The 23354-nt window shown below is 32.6% G+C and overlaps 1 protein-coding gene and 1 long non-coding RNA gene across 2 annotated transcripts; one reads left to right on the top strand and one right to left on the bottom strand.

Moving 5' to 3' along the window:
- Positions 1 to 8947: 8947 nt before the first annotated feature.
- LOC143583776 (uncharacterized) lies at positions 8948 to 9726 on the bottom strand. The gene is made up of 3 exons (XR_013144242.1): positions 9421 to 9726; positions 9235 to 9327; positions 8948 to 9203 (listed from the first exon to the last, which is right to left on the bottom strand). It is a non-coding gene; the product is annotated as an uncharacterized LOC143583776 (long non-coding RNA).
- A 5252-nt stretch (positions 9727 to 14978) lies between these two features.
- Positions 14979 to 17987, top strand: LOC143583775 (uncharacterized). Its single transcript, XM_077065994.1, has 3 exons — positions 14979 to 15276; positions 15934 to 16272; positions 17193 to 17987. Exons 1-3 carry the CDS (start codon positions 14980 to 14982, stop codon positions 17673 to 17675), a joined length of 1119 nt encoding a protein of 372 aa, XP_076922109.1. The 5' UTR covers position 14979; the 3' UTR covers positions 17676 to 17987.
- The last annotated feature ends 5367 nt before the right edge of the window (positions 17988 to 23354 follow it).

Genomic DNA, 23354 nt, shown 5'->3' with positions numbered 1-23354 from the left:
GTTTTCTTATCGACAGAATTCTACTTGAAAAACTAGTCTATTCCACCGATCATAGCATCTCAATTAATTTACCAAAAATCATCACAAAAGCATGTATGTGTTAGGTTTCCATAACATATTTTGTTGTATTTTTATTCCATATATATTTTTCACAATGATCAATTTACCACAGCAAACTCACAACAGTCAAATTTATGCGCAACAGAATGTTATTTGAAATTCCCGTTAAACGAAAAATCCAACAAATGCAAGACCACTTGGGTTAGGTTCTTAACTCAACAAGTCAACTTCCAGAAGTGGAACCAACCCAATTAGTCTCGTAGTTCATGAGATATAATATTTACAAAACAACCTAACAGCAGGTCTAACAACTCAGCTTTGCACAACGTTTTTGTAAAATCATAAAGGTTAACTTTTACCGTCCAAAAATTGCAAATTTATATTCTTCAGAAACTAGACTCAACCTAGTTTACTGTAGTATCAATATTCTCAACCAATTTTCACATTTACACCCTGATACAGTCAATTGAACATCAACAACACAATCTGTCCAGAAACTGTTTGCAACAAAATTCAACATATTAATCATCTATAGACCATAATCCGTTCATATGACACTCTAGACACCATAACCACTATCCATGCACATAAATTACACCATACATACATGGTTAGGGTTTTATTTGATCTTAAAATCAAAGACACAACAATTAACATGTAACAATATCAATCCTAGTTATCAAATCATCATTAATACATCATCAACTCAAACAAAAATCATATGAACACAATATATGAAATTTTCGGAATCTAGGGTTTGTAATTAACCCATTAAAAATCGAAATTAAGTATAAAGGATGCATAGGATAGTCGTTTATACCTTCCTAGCACCTTAATCTTCAATCAAACTTGAACAATCTTGATTGTATGTGTGTATGAGGGCCGATCGCAAGGGAGAAGCAAGGGGGGGGGGGCTGCCGTCGACTTATGTGAGGGAAAGAGGGAGGAGAGTTAGGTTTTTATAATATTATTAATAATAATCATGTTACATCTAGGTCCCTCCACTTTCAAATGTTATTTTTCTAGCTTAATTAACTAGTTCTAGCACATTGAGTTAACGTTTATAACAATGTTATCACATAACACATAAGTCTAACACATAATTATCACATAATTGACGTTTTTCGTTTATTCATCAATTGTTTGCGTCAACTCGTTTGCGTTTCGGTGCAATTCCAGAAAGACTACACATGTAGTAAGTGTCAAGCGTCATTTAAACCCTAGTTTAAATGTAATGAGGTGTGCGTTATAGATTCAGTAATCTTTAAGTTTGAATTGACGGAGTTGAGTTAACGGAGTTAACCAGAAATTGACGATTGTCACATCATTCCCATGTTAAAGAATTTTCGTCCCGAAAATTTGAGTCAAGTCGTGATGAGTGTCTGAAAAAGTAAGAAAAATTTTCAGTTTGTCATAGTTATCAGCTAGGCGAACTTGCTTGCAAGCGAACTTGCATGAAGGCGAAGTTATGGCTTGCAGGCAAAGTTGCCTAGCTGCCGTCTCTGTTCAAACTTAATCACCACAATCACCCTTATTTCATCGAGAATTTCTTGGATATTACGTTAACTAACTCCGCGATCATTCCCATGGCCTAGTTCGGGTAAAACTTAGCCCGGAAAGACATAAAGTTTGGAGCTTTCGGCTTAAAACGTTTAATAACAAGTCGCCGTACATAGCCATAGGTTTGTCAAGTTCATTTCCAACATCAAGTTTGTTACTTTACGTTTCGTTTAGACCCGATTTACTTTATGTTTAAGTTTCAAAGCTAACCGATCCTAAAAACATAAACTTTAAGGTAAAAGGCATACCTTTACGCGTTCGGTGTGGTCGCGGTTTGCTTGGTTATCTCGTATCTAGCTCGTATATCAAAGGTCTAATAATGTTGGCTTGATTTTGGACTCGAGTCCCGTTCTCTCTCTCTCGCGGCCGTGTGAGGTGAAAGATGTGTGTGTTTTTGAGTGTGTAGAGATTAAGATGGAATGAAATGAGGTTTAGGGTTTTATGGTGGTTTAGGAGGATATTTATACCTCTTGAAGCCCGTGGACCTAAAGCCCATTACCACTTAATCCACCTTAATTAATCTAAGTCCATGATCCGTTCTTTACTCGATATTAAATAAATTAATAACGCGAAATCACTAAACGTAACTTTCTTTATTTAACATTATAATATTTTAGGATGTTACATTTTCTCAAAATTTATCATAAATTATATGGGTTTGACAACTTTAGAGAATGGGCTGGGAATGCTCTAAGAAGGCAAGGAAGGAGATTATTTTAGTCTACTACCTTAATATTGAAAACCCACTTAATTTAATTTCAAAACCCATTTATTTAATCTTAAATACCCACTTAAATTTTCACTCATCTCCTACAACCACCACTGCCCACCGCCACCACCTTACCAGAAAAGTCTTCGGAAAATTCGTCGAAAAGTCACCGGTAAACAATCCCCAAAAAATTTCATCGCAAAAATCGCCGAAAAATTTACCGAAAATTCCCTGAAAAACAATTACCGGAAATGATCAACTGAAAATGGCCACCGGAAAAAACACAATGGAAAACACTATGAAAAAACACAATGTAAAAAACACTATGAAATAAAAACACAATGACAAAAACACAATAAAAAACACAATGCAAAAAACACTATGAAAAAAATAAAACACAATTGCATAACACAATTTTGTAAAACATAATTTTGGTAAAACACAATTTGTAAAAAACCATGATTTTTTTTATTTTTATATAGCAATATGGTACTCATATAAAAGATAAAAAAACACTCGTTATTAAGGTGAAATTGTTTTGAAAAAAAATGTCGTATAAAAAAATTATGAACGTTTTATAATGATGGGGGAATTTGACATTTTCCTTGCATGTGGAGAGAGATAGTCAACAAATGTTTTATCCCAATTATTCTTTACCCTTGTTTTACACTTGATTTTCTCTCTAATCCAATCTCAACAATCCAAGTCTAAAATGAATGGACAAGATTATTTTCTATCTTTCCTACAAAAACTAATCTTCTTACTATAACTCAACCCTCATAAATAATATCTTTTTAAACAAAATCGGATATTAATATTTAGTATATCCCTATTTTATAGTATTTTCATATCAAATATTTTATGAGGTTAATTTTTAATTCAATGAGAGGTTAGAACATTCCCAGCCTATTCCCTACCTTATATCAATATATATATATATATATATATATATATATATCATATAATTACACTAAAAATCATTGTATTTTCTCTCTTCTGGTTAATTAAATAATATTTTTTTTTTATTTTTATCATTATCTTTTCTCTCTCTTTCACTCACACCGACTTTTATAAAATATTAAAATATTATACGGTATGAACAGTGAAACCCCAAATTTAACTTTCTCATATAATATTTTCTCTCTCATTTACTCAGAAACACTCAAAACCATATCATATAATTTACAAAATCCCCTCACATAAATATAGGGAATAGCTGAGAATGCTCTTATAACACATTTAAGAGCTATTTGGGTTTGGTGAGATCCATACAGACATACTATTATAATAATAATGTTGATCAGTTCTTCATGTAAGTAATATAAAACATGATAAATATTAAACCTATGAACCTGTTACAGCATGAAGAGTAGTAACCACAGCAGGGTATGATGTAATCGACATGCTTGTCATCTTGATCGAGTTCCCCTTTAGGATGTATACTTAAGGATGGTGTTAGGGTTCTTGAGAGGAACCCGGTTTAGGAGAGAGGAGGCACACAATATTGTTATGTGTGTGTGATTATGTTATGATGTTAATATTTATCTCTCTATATATACACCCAAGGGGAAACCCTTTATTAGCTATTAAGAGTAATATGACCCATTAACAATTACCAAGCTGATATATAATAAGGTATAATTAATTATTTTGATTTATTATTATATAAATGATAATGATGGCCATATAAATAAATATATAAAATATATTTATTCTTACAAATAATAATAATAATAAAAAGCCAGCAAACACAACACGCAACAAAAACCCGTCGCCCCCCCCCTTTTCGCCCCATTTATCGCCTAGGGGTCGGTGTTGTCGCTCATTTTGGCCACTTATCGCCCCAAATCATCGCCATTACACATGTCCTTAGTAATGGTGGTGAGTTTTACTTATATACATTTATTTTATTATCTTTTATAAAAATAAGGGTAAAAAGGTAAATTCCAATTAACTTTAAAAGCAAAATTCAACCCAATTAACGTTTTGAACAAAGATGAGACCAAAGAGCGTAGCTGGAGAGAGTAGATGTAATTTTTAAACATTAGAAACGATATTTAAAATTTGATTCAAATAACATGCATAAATTTATCGCTTGGTTAAACCAATATTTATTTATTATGATTAATTAGCGATTAATCATAATAAATAAAACTATATCATTATTATAGCAAGGTAATTTCTTAGATTAAGAACGTTTAAACATAATTACCAATCATATTATAGCAAGGTAATTTCTTAGATTAAGAACGTTTAAACATAATTACCAATCATATTTTTTCACCCAACCCTTTGGATATGGATCGTTCCAAGGATTCATATAAAAACCGTCCTCTCTCACTAGCCAATAACATGCTTCTGATCCACGATGACGAAAACACTCATATCGGATTGTATCATTAAAAACAGTATAATTTTGCTGGTGTGGTTGCCAATAAAACAGTGTATACCAGTGAGTACTTCCAGCAAACTTCTCGCAGAATTCCCAACCATAATTTTCACTCGGGTTTAAGTTGTGAGGTCCTAAATCGGCACCATCTTTGTCTGTAGGGTAGACTACAAGTGCGCCGCTTTGGAGGCCATTAATGATTCCCATATCCCAGATTAATTGAGGACAAATACCATTTGTTGTATCGACCAAGGAAAGTGCAAAAAGAATTAGCAAACATAACATGTATGTTTTCATGCCATGAGCCATGGCTTGATTTAGATTACTAAGGTAGGTAGGATTTAGTTGGTTGTGCTTAAAATGCTTAAGTTTTATTCTTTTATATAGATGCAATTGGAAGTAGAGTTTAATGATGTAATTGTGTAATTAATGGAAACCAAATTCTGATAGTAAACATTTTGTAACGAAACTGATATATATTCTAATAATATAAGGGTATGGTATTGTAATATTTGATATATTCTAATAATATAAGGGTATGTTATTGTAATATTGTTTTAATACAACATATAAAAGAAAATAATTCTGACACATGACATTTAGAGATTAATTCTCACTATCAAATTCCCGCCAAAATCACTTTTATTCTATTGATGGAAAAGGAAAAAATATTGGTTCTAAATATAGTATTGATTATAAATTCAACATACCGTATTAATTGGCCAATCTCAATTGATTGAATTATTAATGCCATAAATTATATTTTAAACATACTTAATATAAAAAATTATTAATATAATAATTACGTGTCTAAATATATTTTCTTTAAAACTGAAATGTATATATAAAAGAGTTTATGTTTAAAGAGTACATTAACATTCAATATTTTGAGAAATCTTCGTATTAAAGAAAACTATAATAATTTTTCTTTAACCTTTTTACAAATATTTAGTCTTAAAAATCATAGACAAATTTTCCATTATTTATATTTAGTATAAAACTATTGTGATAGTTGAACAATAGTGTGTTATAAGGACAACATGTAATCTGTTAAAAAAAATTGTTGTCTTTTTTGTCTATGGCCGGGTATAGAATATATAACATTTTTGTAAAAAGTTTTAGCTACATCTTTCACATCAAAATGTCTCACTGTTTTAATTGTTGCTTCTAGTTGCATTGTTACATTGTTGTATACCGATGGTAGAACAACTCATTGTCGATTTAAAATTCAAATATATGTAATGATTGTAATACATTTTTTTACATAATATAAAGACACTTAATTATCTTTTTTATTTGTATTATATTATTTATTGTAATTTATTTATCTAACCTCCGTCTTTTCATTAGTTCTAATTTTTTAAATTAGTATTTGTAGTAATTAAAAATTTAAATAATAGTTGTATCTAAGCTAAATAATAAAGAAAGCAACTAACCAAACACGCGTTGAAGTTATTTTAGACACATTACAATTTTGATTTTGTTGTTTCCTTTTTCCTCCCAGCATCGTAATGAATCTATCTGATACCGATCAAATTCGTGTTCGTTCGCTATCGTAACGGCCATGTTTTTGTTTTTTTTAAATAGGTAATACGATGGAATTTATTTATTTATTTTTTGGGTTTAGCTATGGCACCATAACGAACGTACCCAATACCGACCAAATTCGCGCCGACTCGCGGAAACTACTCCCGTGTTTTACCTACTGAATAAATATCGTTTTTAATATATTATATTTTCGCATCATAAGTTATACAAGCCACTACTATCCTGGTCGTTTACTAATTTATTTTTTGGTTTAGTGTCGGTATCTTTACAAACATAACTCTTGTTTTTATGTAAATCACAAAAAACGCGTGGGCCTTGAACTTTAACAACCTTCAGCCCATTAATCCAGTAACTTTCCAGAGTTCCAGCCAACAAGTCAGCTCCAAGCCCAATTCAATAAGCAAGCAGCCTGCAGCTCCTTACGACCTTACCCAATTCCATGCCCAAGCCCAGATATAAAAATTTATCATGAGACAAGAAATATTATTATTATTATTATTATTATTATTATTATTATTATTATTATTACTAGGTTATAACCCGTGTACTACACGGGGCTGGGTACAAAAGTTTTTAACTTAACACCATCAGTTATGTTTAACATATATTGAAAAAAGAACATGATCAAATAACAAAATAGAATAATACATAATTAAAAGTTAGAATGTATAAATAAAAAGTATTTGATAACGTGAAGGAAAAAAATTATCGTTGTTCAATTAAACATGCTATTAATGTCATCTATAACATCCGAAAACAATTTAGAAGTGTTTGGGATTATCACATAGCAATACGCTATGCAATGTATCCTCATCGAATTAATATTGAAAAGCCAATATCAAGTCAAAATATGATTGATTCTTTTTCTATGCCCATATTCATCGATGTATCTACTACTAATAATATTTTAGGCACATTTTAAATTAAGAATTCTTGGTGTATACATGTATTTATTAGCATGCTTGTTGTTTAACATCTATAAGAAAGTGTAACTGACAATTCAAATACATATTAATACATAAAAAGGAACAAATTAGAGGTTTTGTTGTCAAAGCATTCAGTAATACATGTTGAAAACATAAATTTCAATAAAAAATATAAATTGTTAGTAAGAAATAAAAAACCACCAGTAAAAACATGAATGAATAGACCCTGGTTATTGAAATTGTTGATTTTTATGATGACATAAAAGAATGATCGATATAACCATTTCATATCTACTTTTGTTGTAAGGCTAAGTTTTCATGAAACCTTTATTTCACTGTCTTATGGTGATGATTAGGATTTCAATCAACTAAATATGATTTAAACAAAAACATTCATAAGTGCCTGGAAAATTGAAAACTGTCCCTTAAGTCTATGTTTTCGTGAAACATTCATTTCATTGTCGTTTGGCTGGGAATGCTAACCACAATAAGTTTCTCTTTCGGCATGCGGTTTTTTTGAAAATATATCTAAAATCTTATTCATAAATAATGATCACTCTATATCTTCCATAACCATATTAACACCTTATACCGAAACCAATATTAAACATTCATAGATTGCAGTCTTTGTATCACTAAATCATTTTTTACCAACTTAATCATATGAAATTTAATCAACCGGATGTGTGTGGTGTGTCACAACCACTTACATGTATACACTTTTGAATTTTTAATCATCAAATTATCATTTGGGTTGCATACTAACCCTAACCCAACTCCATTGCTTAACATAGAGTCTTTAACTTGATTCACCAATTGATGCACTTTATAGATTTCTAACCCACCAAGAACATTCACTTTTCCCATGCTCGATATCTGACAAGGCCAGGTGCGCTCCTTTTAACCAAAATAAGTGAATAAAATAAGCAAAACCAACTGACAAAGCGATATCAGCAACATACACAGGTTGAATTATGTAATCAACAAATATATACTAAAGTGTTAAAAAATAGCATTCCATTTAAGCTGTTAACTTTCATATGTTACAATAATAATTTAAAGTTAATAGGAGGAAAACTGAGTAATACTTGGTAGATCCACGAGCAACAAGTGGAAGGAAGTTATATTATTTGGCAAACATAACCCATGGATTCAAGATCCTTTCTTCAATACAAACCATATCCACTTAAGGTCTCAATTCTGACCTGAAGACAAAACAAATCATTATTCGCCCACAATGTATATTAAGTAAATAATACATCTGAAATCATTTTATTTAAAAATCTACCACACTATATAACATTAATACAATTACACAACAATTTGAGTTTTACTACAAAAAGGATCTTGGCAGTCCAATCCGTGCCAAAAAAAAATATTGATTTGATCAAAATAGGTTTGGATCAAAACGGGTCAGTTTAAAAAGAAAATGGCCAAAATCATCAAAAAGGAAAAAAAAATAAAAAAAAATAACTAACCTGAAAAGTAATTATCCAGAAACCATGCTACAATCCTAGCCACAAAAGCTTTCATACATGAAACATTTACATGTTCTTGAACTGCAAAATGGCAACATGAAATGAGGTTAATAATGTTAGCAGAAGGTCAAGTATGAAACTTTCTTTAGTGTATTGTTGTTAATACACCGACAACAATCAAGTATCATGAATACACGCTTACTAATCTTTAAAAACATTGTGAGGACAACCTTTATTTTGAAATTAAATTCACAACAATCATCAAAACCGTCTCAATATTCTCACATTCTGAAGAACACACATGACTACATGAGTAATTCATTCCAATGTTGCAATCACAACTTCATTTTTATTTCTATCTTCTACTAAAGAAAATATAGCGATATCATCGCATTACAATGAAAACTAATCCAAACGGAATAACCTAAACCGATGAACACCCCTAGTATAAATAATGTAAAAGTAAAAATACTATTGAGATGCCTTAAATAAGAAGTCCATTGGAAACTAAATACTCACCACGTTCTGCTTTTCTTTCGCCGGGCACCCAACATGATTTGTAACCTTGACAATATTAATGTCCAATTCCTATGGAAACCCAAGCATGTGCAGAAGTTGCCAAGGAGAAGTAGCAACTTCGATGTTGCGTTAACCTACCTGCAATTTTTTTGGATTTAAGATATAGGTGAGCTTTTGTTGTCTATGTAGTAAACCGATAACGGCTGTCAAATTTGATTTCTAGATAGTTACCGAGGTATTTTTGAAGCCTGAACCAACTTCTAATTGAAGTAATTAGCCCATTAAATCCCATTAAAAACACTACTGTCATTTTTTCGAGTCAGATTGATCTAATCATTTTGGAAAAGCCATGTTCATTTGCTTCATAAAAAGAATAGAATAGAATATGCAAACATCACAGCTTTGACTCGACAGCTTGTGTTTAAAGCTTTGTTAGCAATATGACTAAAGTGTCACATATTAGTTCTATAGAACAGAAGATTTCAATCCCCAAACACATGTCAGTAACGTTAAGTCTAGCTAGCAGAGGTAAGAAATCTATTTGTTTATGGAAATTTTTTTTCGCTGCTTTGTTGGATGGCGTTGGTGGTGCCATTGTTGTGACTGGTGGCTTTGCTATGTCTCGTTGAAGTTGAATAACACCTTCAATTAAAGCCACTGTTGTAAAGAAATAAGTAATAACCATAATAAATGGAATGCCAACATCAACTGACATCAACCTCTATGTACTTAATTGTTTCTCTTTTGTAATTGCTCGGTAGTTAACTTTATTGTGTGTAAAATAGAGACACTTATTAGTTGAGGAGGAGCTTAAGTCTCAAAACCGACAAAGAAATCGAAACTAAATCACTAAAAATAAAACTTTACTCAAACACTAAGTCACTAAAATGGAATAATTGGAACATATATATGTTAGGCGTTATCGATTGCTAATTGATCTTAAACATATACTATTTAGCGAATTGATATTACTGAAACTAAAGAATTAAAACTCTAGTTATGCAAATTCATATTCAACACAAAATTTATGAATAAAAACACAGGGAAAATCGAATAGATACGATGAAGACATATGCGAATCAACGAACAAAAATCACCCGAGTCAACAGAAATTAAAACGTACCTGATGATCGGCCGATAGTATTGACACACAACCTCGTAGCAATTGTGGTTATGAATGGTTGATTAGAGGGTGGCACAACAAAATTGATTACGGTCAAATTCATCTGTGTTGGGTAACGTGATGCATAGCGTACAACCTATGAAAGCTTGATGTTGCTTTACACTCGTCCTCCTGTCAATTTCTTCTACTCACTTTCCCTCATCATCAATCCAATCCAATCAAAGGCTTGAAGAAGTGATAATTATTTATTCCTGTTTGTTGTTAATATTGTAGTTGCATGAACCTGATCTGTGACGTAAGATTTTATTCTTCGTTCTTGATTTAAGCTCTATATAATTAACTTTAGATTGGCTTATCTTTCTATACTTCAAATGACATTTTATTAGTGCAATAGGTTACTTTATTACTTAATATACCCTGTCAATATCTATTATATTTATCACCAAGTAAGAATCCGTTGAACTTGAATCTCTTGTCATGTGGTAATGCAAATCATTGTAATTTGTTGTTGACTGTTATTAAGCATCATTATGTGTTTTTTTTTGGTTTTAGACAACCGGAATGTGAAAGCTAGGAAGACTACAGGAACTGGTTAGACGAGGTACCTGGCTTCGTAATGTTCACCATAGAAGGTAAACCATCCAACTAAACCATGATTTCGAAAGACTAATTTGCCCCTGGAGATGTTGAATTGGTTTTATTATATTTTAACAGAAAACATATGTGTTTTGCTAGGTGACCCTTGTCTGCCTCATACGTGGCCTATTTGGTTTGGTCCATTTGTGTTGTTCCCGACTGAGTGTCACATCAATTTTGGTAAACTCATAAGCTCATAGCATCCCGAGGATTACCGAGCTCCGTCAAGCTTTCTCTCACTTTCGGGTAATCTCTTCTCTAAACCGTTATCGGTGGTTGTACTGTACAGTCACATTGATACACAGAGGATATACACAAAAAATCAAAGTAACCCTACTCAATAAAAAAATGACGATTTGGTTTTATGTTTTTTTTTTAAAACCAATTTTCCGATCTGGTTTCAATATCAAACAAAACCGAGCCGAACCTAATGTTAGAAAAACAATTTATAAGTAATTTCAGAACAAATATTTGTAATTAACTATGTTAGTCTTTTAAGAGAAGCTTACACAAATAATGAATATTTGGTTGTGCCTTATAAAAATGGATTCTTACAAATTGAAGGATCATAACAAGGACGAGATAATTTGTTCTCTTACCACAACTCATTACCTAAGTATCCAAATTTCTTACTCATATCCTCTTTTTAATAATTTTGTAGAATGAACCAGTTTTCGGTTTCTTCTATGATTATTATACGAATTTGTGAATTAGTATAAACTGATATGGTTTAAAAATGGTTACAAACTATGATCACTTTTATGAGCATTACATCATTAGCGAGCTGCTAGATTTTGTGGGTGTTCGATGTGAGCAACCAACAATTAAATCTATGTTATCTTCTATAACTAATCCTTTTTGGTATACTATAATTGTGTCTATGCATGGCAGTTAGATAGGAGCAAAGGGAAAAAAAACGCATGCTGGTAAAGCCTACTAAGATGCATAGACACAATTGCTTTTGTTTGGAAATAACAAAAGGTGTTTTTCTCTTCTAATTTTGTATATTTCCATTTTGTAGGCTTCAAGAGTTGGTTGCATTTGATTTTGGAAGTACAGCTGCGTACTTGCTTTGAATGGTTATACAAATTGTTCTTAATAGGTTCGTTTTTATAAATTTCCTTTTTTCATTTATGTTTTGACCAGCATTAGTATTTTTCAAACTTTTACCCTTTCTTTTCTATCACATACCCGCGCAACGCGCAGGTATTAAATACTAGTTATTATTAAAAGGAGATTACATCCTACTCACAAAGTTACTATTCGTTTTGCTATTCATTTTTAATATTTTATTAATTATTATAACCATTAATTAATTATTAATCATAATTTCATTAATAAAAATAATAGTTTTTACTTTCTTAATTATAATTTTTTATCAACTAATTAAAATATTTAACTAACTATATTTTTAAACACCAAACTTAAACAAGTGTCGGTTTTACATATCTTATTTTTGGTTAAATGATTTTCTTAAACTTTGCTTTCATATATTTTATATTTCGTCTTTACAATGACCGAAACTTTTTTCGTGATTTAAAAATATCTCATCGTCGCATGATTTATATCCGCGTTTCAACGTTTGATACCTAGCTCGCTTTTAAAATATTAGTTTGGATTACTAATTTATGTTTACGAATTTGTGTTGGTACCGCCACAAACCGAATTTGTATTGGTAATTTGTTGTATTTTGTCATTTACGGGTTTATTTCTTTTGTTTAGTTTCGATGTCGTAACTTGATACATACTGACTCCGCATCGACTAACATTTTTGTTAGATTTAACGGTCCCGTCACGAAGCGCGAGTCCTGAATTCTAGTTATATATAAAATGGGGATTTCTTCTCCCTTCACATTTGTACTATTCCATTTACTATTCCTTTTTTCTTTTTCTTTTTTACTTTAAAAAATTAAGTACATTTAACAAACCTGTTGGCAAAAGTCGGATTTACATGTCTTATTTGTTGGTAAAAATTTTCTTAAACTTTGCTTTTTATATTTTTATGGTTGGTCTTTAAAATGACCGAAACTTTTTTTAAAATTTAAAATTATCCAATTATCACATGTTTTTATATTCGCGTTTCAACGTTTGATACCACGCCTTTAAAATTTGATTTTTTGACTTACAAATTCATGCTTACTTATCTTTGTTGGTACTGCCGATACTAACCGAATCTGCATCGATTCGCAACTATAACATGCCGGCTTTTTTTCCATATGTGATAGGTTGTTGCATTTTGGCATTGACAAGTTTATTCTTTTGTTTACTTTCGATGTCGTACCCGATACATGTTAATTTCACATTGACTCAAAACACTTTTGTTGTTTAACATTTTACGTATGTCTTTTTGTTCGGTTTAATGATCCCGTCGCGAAGCGCGGGGTCCTAAATCCTAGTTATATAAATAAATAAAAGTTAAATTTGATAGCAAGGAAACAAGAAACCATGTCCGAAAACGATTAAAGTGAAGCATCTTTTAAACAAGTTGGTACGAACGTTGCAGGTTGAGCGACAAGGACAACACCACCCAAAATCCCCCAAAACGGAAGGAGACATAACGTTACAGTTGATATTAAATAAATAAATAATTAACTAAATGTTTGTTAAATTTGATAGCAAGGAAACAAGAACCCATGTCCGGAAACAGTAAAGTGAAGCATCTTTTGAACAAGATGGTACGAACGTTGCAGGTTGAACGACAAGGACAACATCACCTAAAATCCTAGATTTTTCGCCGACGACCCCACAACCTTCTTCTACCCTATTCATTTTTAAATGAGGTTTTTTTCATACATTATTTAACACTTCAAGAAAAGCCTCTCTAGTATATAATAATTAAGAAGTTTGGCTACGTAATCACGTGATCGGTCGCCAAACTTCTTATTTGATTTTTAATTTGTCACATTTTTAAATTCGTGTCGGTTCGCTAACGGAACATACGAGGTTTTTTTATTCGTTGATACCATCAAATGATACCAGTCAAATTCGTGTTAGCTTGCGTCGCAACCCAAGGTTTTTTTACCCCGTGGATTATTTTCAGTCCATCGATTCTGGATGAATCCGCATCAAGTTAAGGCCACAACGCGCCTATATTTTTGGTTTTCTCCATGGTCTTTTTTATGTAAATATGTTAATTTGTTATATTTAGAGTGTGGAAGAACTAACTTATTCGGAGTCGTAACCTGACACCAACCAAACCCGTGTCGATGGTGAACCCGTATCAGTTCACCACCACAACACATGGTTTTCTATGTACGATTTAGTCTCGACAACGTCGATTCCGACTGAATTCGTGTTAGTTCGCAAGCGCAATGTGTGGGGTTTTTTATAATTTTTTTATCTATCGATTCCAAAATCAACGAATTTGTATCAGTTAGCAACTGCAACGCGCGTTTTTTTATTTTGTTCACCACATTTTAAATTTTTTTAAAATATGTTCAATTGTTGTATATTTAAGAGTGGACGAATTTATGGTTTGCTTTATTTTATGGGTCGTAACCAGATACCAATCGAAGTGTCATCGGTTCGTAACCGCAACGCGTGTTTTGTTATGTTAATTTGTTGTGTTTTTGCGTTAATAAATGTTTTTTTTTTTGTGGGGGGGGGGGGGTTATATACTGGTTTCGTAACATGGCACTGGTCGAATTTCACCTTGATTCGTAAACACACTGCACGATTTGATAAGTTGTACGAGTACGACTGTCAATAACATGTTGCGCCGGGAATCTTCTAGTTTCAATTCTAATAAGTTCATTTAGACAATATTTTAAACATCAATGTCGACCCATTAAATATCTAAGACAAATCTAAGAGGAAAAAAAAAGGTTGGACTCAAGGATGGATTAGTCTAAATAAGGGCACATATTTGACTGCTAGAAAAACTCCAAACCAAAATAATGGCCACACATACCCTATAATTAATGGCAACCCTTGAATCAAATGTGATAGCCAAAGATAGCCAAAGAATTATAGTTATTCATCTCTTTGAATTTGCATTAACTCGACAATTTGAAATAGCAAATCCTAATCAAATGGTACATATGAGGGTACTTTGCCCAAATCTCGATAGAGAAGATGCATTGGAGACTGTCCTTGATGTACCGATACCAGAAGAGATGTTTACACGCATGGGAAGCACTGTTGGTCTAAGATGGCAAAACATGGCGACATGGATGAGGGCTCAAACGATTGACAAATGGTCCTCTCCTATCATAGCTAACCGTTACAACGAGCTTAGTTTTTTGCTTTACATGCTTGGATCTCCTACTCTGCCCCTTCAGATTCAACTAGACAATTCAAGCGCTAGCTCTATTCGCAATTCTTCCATCGTAAGTAAAATCTAAAATTCCTTATTTGCATGCATGTTGGCAGGTTCGTTCACATATGAACCCAAAAATCATATTAAACATACTATTAGTGTGGGTATTAAATGGGTCATCATACGAACCTATGTAAAATCTAAAATTGCTCATTAGTGTGGGTATTAAATGGGTCATCTTAACACGTTGGCAGGTTCGATCACATACGAACCCAAAAATTATGTTAAACATATTAACAAAACACCACACCATATTTTTGGATCAATACAAACACGACCCAATTTTTACCAACAAATTTCTTTTTGTATACTTGTACACTAAAAACAGCTTTATAACCAATCAACATTTAATTGATACACACATGAATATAAATCAATTACGTTTAATCTATACAAGTTAATAAATGTTAATTTTTCTTTTATCTTTTAAACTTTGAGATAAACGATCCAATCATATTATTTAAAATATAAAAATAAACGGCTTAACTAGGTCAACCTGCATATGTCAACCTCAACACAAACCATTTAAATAATTACAATAGCAAATTCGATCTAAAACTGACCGGCACGTTATACAAGCCCAAACCTATAAATTTCATGTTAGGTATGTATTGTGTTATTGGTAATCATCTATGAACTAACCAATGAAATGTCGTGTGTTATAAAGGAAGCATCAACAGCAAAATACATAGTGCAACAATACATGGCGGCGATAGGAGGACAACCAGCTTTAAACTCAGTACAAAGTTTATGTGCTATCGGTCAAGTGAAGATCAATGCGTCGGATTTCCACCAAGGTGATGAACCCGTCAAGGCACAAAACAAAGAGGAAAGAGGCGGATTCGTTCTTTGGCAAAAGAATCCAGATCTATGGTGCTTAGAGCTACTCGTTTCGGGTTGCAAAGTCATATCAGGATGCAATGGTAAGAATTCTTGGAGACAATCATCAAACCAACTACGACCTATGGACAGAGGTCCTGCTCGTCCTCTTCGTCGGTTTCTTCAGGTACTCATGGTTAACTAACAGCCTGTTCACTTATAATGGATCAACTTGGGATTGTGCTTAATACCAACTGTGTCAAACAAAAGTTCATTAGTTGATTGAAAAGAGAACGGGTTGGACTACGACCATGTCTATCTCTAATAGGTACAACCACGTAAATTGTTTTATACAAATATGTAAGCGTTGTAACTGACCTGTAACCAAAATTGCGACATAACCGAACCCAACCCAAAACCGACAGGTTGTTTTATGCTCTCTATACAATCAAATTTCTAGTTCGATTTCTGTTTTGCATGCACTAATCACTGTAAAAACAAACGGAACCGACATCTATAACCGAACTGCACCCCTAAAAAATGAATTGGACCTATATAACCTAATTTTGCAATAATTAAACAGTTTTCTTTTATTAAATTTATGAATTATAATTCTTATTTTTGAATGTAAAGTAACTCATCTAATGCTAATAAACGGTATAGCCCAAATATGTACCTAAATATTTAATAATCAGTTAACCATTAACTTAAAAAAAGAAAATTAGGCAAAAAGTTTACCAAAATTCATGATTTTGGACCATTTTTTTCTACCAAATGGCAAAACATATTAAAAAAGTGGTTTCAAAACATAAAAAATCCAAAAACCATATTTTCGGGTTTTTTTTAAAGCTAAAACCGACCCATACCACACACCAACGACATGACCAACACCTACAAAAAAAGTCATGTTTCAACCCCAAAACTTTTTTGACCCAAGTAAGAATGGAAGGTCAAAACGACATATATGAAAGTCAAAACCAAACATAACTGAAAATATTCCATATAAGTATATTACTTATATTTTGTAGGGCTTGGACCCAAAGTCCACAAGAGACTTGTTTCTTCAAGCCATAACTGAAAATATTCCGTATCATTTATATTTTGTAGGGCTTGGACCCGAAGTCCACAGGAGACTTGTTTCTTCAAGCCGTATGCATAGGCGAAAAGATCATAAATGACGAGGAATGCTTCATATTAAAGCTTGACACGAGCCAATCCGATCTAGAGGCACAGTCCAATCCAAAATACGAGATCATACATCACACAATTTGGGGCTACTTTAGCCAAAGATCGGGTCTTTTGGTCAAATTTGAGGACTCACGATTACTATCCGTGAATCCTGAAAACGGAGATGGCATATTTTGGGAAACCAGCACCGAGTCGGTTATTGAAGATTATAAAAACGTCGAAGGTGTAAATATCGCGCATAGCGGGAAAACATCGGTTACTATCTTTAGATACGGTGAACAGTCATCTAATCATAAGAGGGAGCTTGAAGAAAAATGGAAGATTGAAGAGGTTCATTTCAATGTTTGGGGATTGAATAAAGATTTCTTTAATCCTCCTTCTGAGTTTACAAAAGACATTTGATTATTCAGGTGCGGCAACTTTGTAACTATGAAGAACTAAGGGGCCACGTGTATGACACCATGTGAAGAACAACATAAAGATCGTTTAAACGAAAGATTTCAATGATAATAGGTTGCAAACATGCAAAATCCTGTAATCGCAATATATATGTTGAATACATTGTTCTTTCTATAGGGATGCAAACCGGCAAACAAACGCGTGTAATTAAATAGGTGGATTGGACCTGTATAAAAGAATGGGTCTGTTCTTCATGGGTTTGATATCCATATTTCTTCAAGCTATGATCTTCTTTCATGTGAACTTAATACTCTTAAATTCGGTTGCGAACAAGATAACAATCTATGTCAAATGATACTTATTCTCTTTTATGAATGCTTAAATCATAGATGTAATTGTATTCTAATCCTAAACCCAAGTATAATCACTGCATAAACGTATGCAATTTCCAAATTGTTCCATATCAATTGAACAAAATTCCTACACATCATAGAAAACCAATTGCAGTTATCCACAAATAAACGTATGACTAGGGAGAAAATGTCCATAGAAAATGTCCACAAATAAACATTCATTTCCTTAATGAACGAACACGAACATAAAATCTCGTTCGGTAAGTGTTCGTGAATCGTTCATGAACACATTATTTCTTTAATAAACGAACATGAATAAGGCCTTGTTCGTATTCGTTTGGTTCGTTTAAAGCCTTACTTTTATAAAGAATGGAATAAAGATAAGAGAGAAAAGATAAAGTCTTTATATACAAAATATATCCCATTAAAAAGTATAACATGATTTTACTTTGCATTTAGAAAAGATTTTCAACAAAATATAGTTTGTTAAATTACTGATTTGAACCAGATAGTCTAGTTTTTCATTAGTTTTGACCCGATCATCGATTATATTTGGTTCACATAATACTTGTTTCTACGTCTAGTTTATTGGTTTGTAATCAAACAAACAATGGTTCCTGCTTTAACCAGTCGATCATGTTTAGTTCTTAAAACAATGCTTTTATGCAGGGGTCCTAATCGTCGTGAATCACGTATGGTCATCAAATTTATGGTTGACAAGTAGAATTGTTCAACCCAAACACGGCCTGTATATCTATCTATTCATGTAAAAAAAAATTAACCTTCACTCGTGCACACTTAAAATCTTGTAATTCTAACATTACTCGTAAACCTATTTATCTAAACGTGTTAATTGTGTTAATGAGCAATAATAACTAAGGTGTAAGGGTGTAATTAAAAATTGAGCTGTACTAGATGGATTAAACAAATGATAACGGGTCAGCTGGTTGAATTAAACAAGTAAAACCTTTGGGTTTTGTGTGGCTCGTATAAATAAATGAAAAATTGGGTTTTAATAATCCAAACTATCAATCATTGGCCACTAATAATCCAACTAACAATCTGACCGGTGGTAATCCCATTTTTTATTTTGTTACCAATAACCATACCAATAACAACTTTCCATTAAATAAAAATTCAAAGATTCATCTCTTTATAATTAAGAGAAACTCAATGATAATTGCTAACTTTTAAAAAGAGCCTAGTAACGTCAAAGTTGGACTCCATCTGATCTGTTGATAATTTCCAGTTCATTACATTCAACCCAAAAGTAGGTTTCCTGATTACGAGCGTGGGTGAGGCTGGATATGGCATGTATAACAATATGCACGATTCAATTACCATGTTTACGATGAAAATCGTGGTTCAAGATAACAACTGGGTCATAGGGTACGGGTAAACGGGTTACTGGGTTTACTTGATATAACATAATAATTCTAGCATAAGTTGCAGTTTGGTCATTTATCTATAGAGATAGAAACAAAATGGGTTTAAAGTATAATTTAGGATATAAATTGTATATGTTTCAAAGTTATTTTGATATATTACATAAATATAATAACAAATAACAATAACATAATAATAATACTCGAATAACGCGATATTTTATTGATAAAAATTCCCGAACGTAGAAACGGGTCGGGTACAAATACATAATAAGAAATGAAAAATCCGAATTGTTACAGTACAGGTCGTACAAGAGTTGGTCAAAAGATTGAAAACTCCCAAAAGTCGGATTGGTGGAGTTGCAATCGGATGCACGCTTTGGTATTGTGATGGTGGAGTTACAACAACACCGAACCCCATTTGAGAAGGCATGTTTTGAATGGTTCGGGATTATGAGAACTATTGGCTCTTGGTTTCTTCATACCTCTAGCTTTTTGTGATAAATCCATATTTTTTTAAGAATGTTTGGTGTACGTAGATTTGTTAAGAAAAAAGATAATATTGTTTTAGAGAAAACACTAAACATAGTTTTGGCATTTTGTTACATGGTTTATTGGTTTTTTTTTGGTTTTGGCATGCTGGTACCCCTACCAATCACAACAATATAGTACCCATACCGGTACCTTGGCCAGTTCAGCTTTTAACATACAAGAATAGAATAAAACGGTACATACAAACAAACAAATTCAGCTTATTTATGTTTTTTTTATATTTTTATTCTCATATGGTTTCCTTGCCTGCCTATTATAAAAAGGGGTGTATGCTAATGCTACATACATAGCCAAATATGTCTTCCAATCTTCCAAGGCTACTCTAGTTGTTATTTTGTTGCATTCCTCGACACAACAGGTTTATCTCTCTATTGCTTAAAACATATTTAAAATTTCAAGTTTAATGTTTTTGATATTAACTGAGAAAACTGCATGCTTTATTTAAATCATCATTACTAGAACTAACAGGAAATTCACGTGTTCGGTCAGTTTCCAGTCAAACCAGTGGATCCGTTTAACTAAACGGGTTGGGTTGGCCCGTTTAACCAATTTGTTATATATTTTATTTCTTTAAAATATGTTTTGTGTAATAAAATATTGGTTGGGTATCTTATGTAAAAATTTAAAACTAAAAACTAAAAATGAAACTGACAGAATATTCTATAATCTAAATGTAACGGTGATCGTATTTCGGGTCAACCCGTGAATATGCGGATTGTATTTGGGTTCATGTGTCATACGCTATTTTTGGGTTCGGGTTCGGGTTCGGGTTTGGGTCAAATTTTTGGGTTTGTGCTGGGTGGGACCCGCCAACCTGCAAACATGACCTGTTTGACTCCACTGATGGTTTCCCCAAGTTAGTAAATTGATCACTATTATAGTATTATGTTTTGTTTATCCTATCATAGATTAATGATGTACATTCTTTTTATTTGTGTTTGTAGAAGTAGCGGTCAAACTAAACGCTCATCGCACGTCATATGGCTGCATGAATTGGTCGTTTATTGCACGTCATATGGCTGGTCGAATTGGCAGACAATGGCGCGAAAGGTAATAACTTAAAACTATTACTCTGAAATTATTCACATTTTCATTCTTAGTTCATTTGATTTATAGTTTATACATACTATATGGTTTTTCAGGTGGTACGATCGGTAATCGGTTAGATCCATCGATCAAGAAAGCGCATGGACAGATGATGAAGAATTAACTCTTACGTATTACCATGAGATATTCGGTAACAAGTGGGCTGAAATTGCTCGATTCCGACCGGAAAGGTAAAAATATTATCTTTATTTTCTTTTTGATTTAATTATTCGTTCAGGTTTTTATTAATAGTAAAATAGAGTGTTTACATCAAAACATAATTCTTTATGAATTAATAACTAATTTATTCTTTTTTCGTGACAGAACCGATTATGCAGTTAGGCATCACTGGAAATCGAATGGTTCAAAGAAGAGTATCGACCTAAACATGCCACCTACGACCAAAGAGAGAAACAAAGAAATATCAAACACAAGTTCCACAATTTACAATCTACCAAAACTCAAGAACTTGGTCGCTGTGTTAGAAAATAGTGGGTCCGGATCTAATGATTCTTGTCGGAAGACGATGTTTGATGCTGAGTGGGACCCGACAAGGGTGAGTTGTCCCGTTACTTCATCATCAAAAGAGAACGTGATGTTGAAGCTTTGAAACGAAACGTGTTGAAATAGTCATATTGGTGAATCTTATTTCCTATAGCAAAAGTTGATACCTTCTTATGAAATAGGAGGTCATCGTTTCAAACCATATAAAGTACACAAATTTAGTTAAAAAAACATTTTTCCTATTTACCTGTGTTTTTTAATTCATTATGAGCTATTATCAGCTTTCTCTTTTTTTAACCATGTTTATATACTTTGCTCCTATGGATTGTCCATTCAAGAACACATGGATTTACTTTTTAGTTTTCTCGATAATGACTTTTCAAGAAGTCACATATCCTTGTAATTATCCTACCATACTTAACCATAGAGTTCATATCCCCACATTCAACTAAGTCCAAAATCTAAATTCAAATTGGTTTATGATTTGTCTTGAAAACCTGAAAACCAAATTTTAATTTTTTTCAGTTCATATTCTTATTTTTTCCGGTTGAAGCGTAGTTACAACAACTTGATATACAAACTATATAAGGTTACAACTTTCACTAAAAGAAGTATAAGGTGACCCTTTAAAGGCTTCGTTTTATAATCTGTTTAAATGTCACATTTCAGATGAGCTACTGGCTAAATTCACTATACCGGGATACACTCGTCTTTCAATATGGGGAAAACCCTCACCTAAATCCACCCACTAGTAAACGACAGTGAAGTGAGGTAAAACTGGTTCAGTTCAAGGATCCAACTAGTAAACGTCACATACTTGCCTAGTTTCTCATCATCATCACCTGGTGCCACCGAAACTAAATGATGGGAACAAGAATCAAACTTAGATCATATGAACACCAAGTCTCTCCTTTACCACTCCACCACTAGCTTATTAACGATTAACAAATAGCGTTTTCACATCATTTTTGGGGATGCAAGTGACACCTTCTTGCCTCCCTAGATTCGGACACTTGCTAAGTGCATTTATTTGGAAAAAAAATGTTTACCATCATCACCTTTTTTTCTTCCAGCAATATTGCATACAACTATACAAAGTTTTTCTGATCAAACAAGTTATTTTTATCCTTTGAAATTTGTACAAATTAAGTTGATAAATTTAAAACATAAAGATTTTCTTAATGTAAAAAGCATATTAGAATTTATACATTGAATTTGATTTTTAAAACTGAAAATGAACGAATGACTGAATGAGGCTGGTTAACAAAGCAAGTAAATACGGAACTTAATGGGATTAGTGACTCATTGGTAAATGTTAAAAAACATTTAACAGAACACTTCAGCTTGCTATTTAACTATACTACAACTTGATGAATGTGCATCACCAAAACATACATTTCTAAATGAGATCGTAATGTATGGGAGGCATATAAGATGTCTTTAAAATAACACGTATTTTTTTAAACTGTCAAAAAACGTATCCATACATTATGTTACATTACATACACTTCATAAATTTTTAGTTGTAGCGTTAGCAGTATCGGCTTATACCGGTACTGCTAGAGACATTCCAAGAGAAAACAAGAATAATGTTGGTCTTACAAATCAAAAGAACATTTATGGTTTTGGAGGAACAGGTGGGTTTGGTGGCATTGGAAGCAATGGTTTGCTCGTGGGTGGGATGGGCTCAGGAGTCGATGTAGGGGGTAACTTTGGTAATGCTAATGGGATTGGATGCGTTGGTAGTGAATATCAATTTGGTGGACAGGGTGCTTCTGCTGGTGGTGTGGGAACTTTTGGTG

Source organism: Bidens hawaiensis, unplaced genomic scaffold (assembly GCF_021521415.1).
Source record: "Bidens hawaiensis isolate Kalapana, Puna unplaced genomic scaffold, B.hawaiensis_p1.1 tig00032518_1, whole genome shotgun sequence".
NCBI lineage: Eukaryota > Viridiplantae > Streptophyta > Magnoliopsida > Asterales > Asteraceae > Bidens > Bidens hawaiensis.
This window is presented reverse-complemented; position numbering and strand designations above follow the sequence as displayed.

Bases quoted from the DNA above. Each gene is read 5' to 3' on its own strand.
- LOC143583775 (XM_077065994.1), top strand. From the start codon at position 14,980: ATGGTACATATGAGGGTACTTTGCCCAAATCTCGATAGAGAAGATGCA. The intron at 15,277-15,933 runs GTAAGTAAAATC...TGTGTTATAAAG, and splicing joins CTATTCGCAATTCTTCCATC to GAAGCATCAACAGCAAAATA. The intron at 16,273-17,192 runs GTACTCATGGTT...TATATTTTGTAG, and splicing joins CTCTTCGTCGGTTTCTTCAG to GGCTTGGACCCGAAGTCCAC.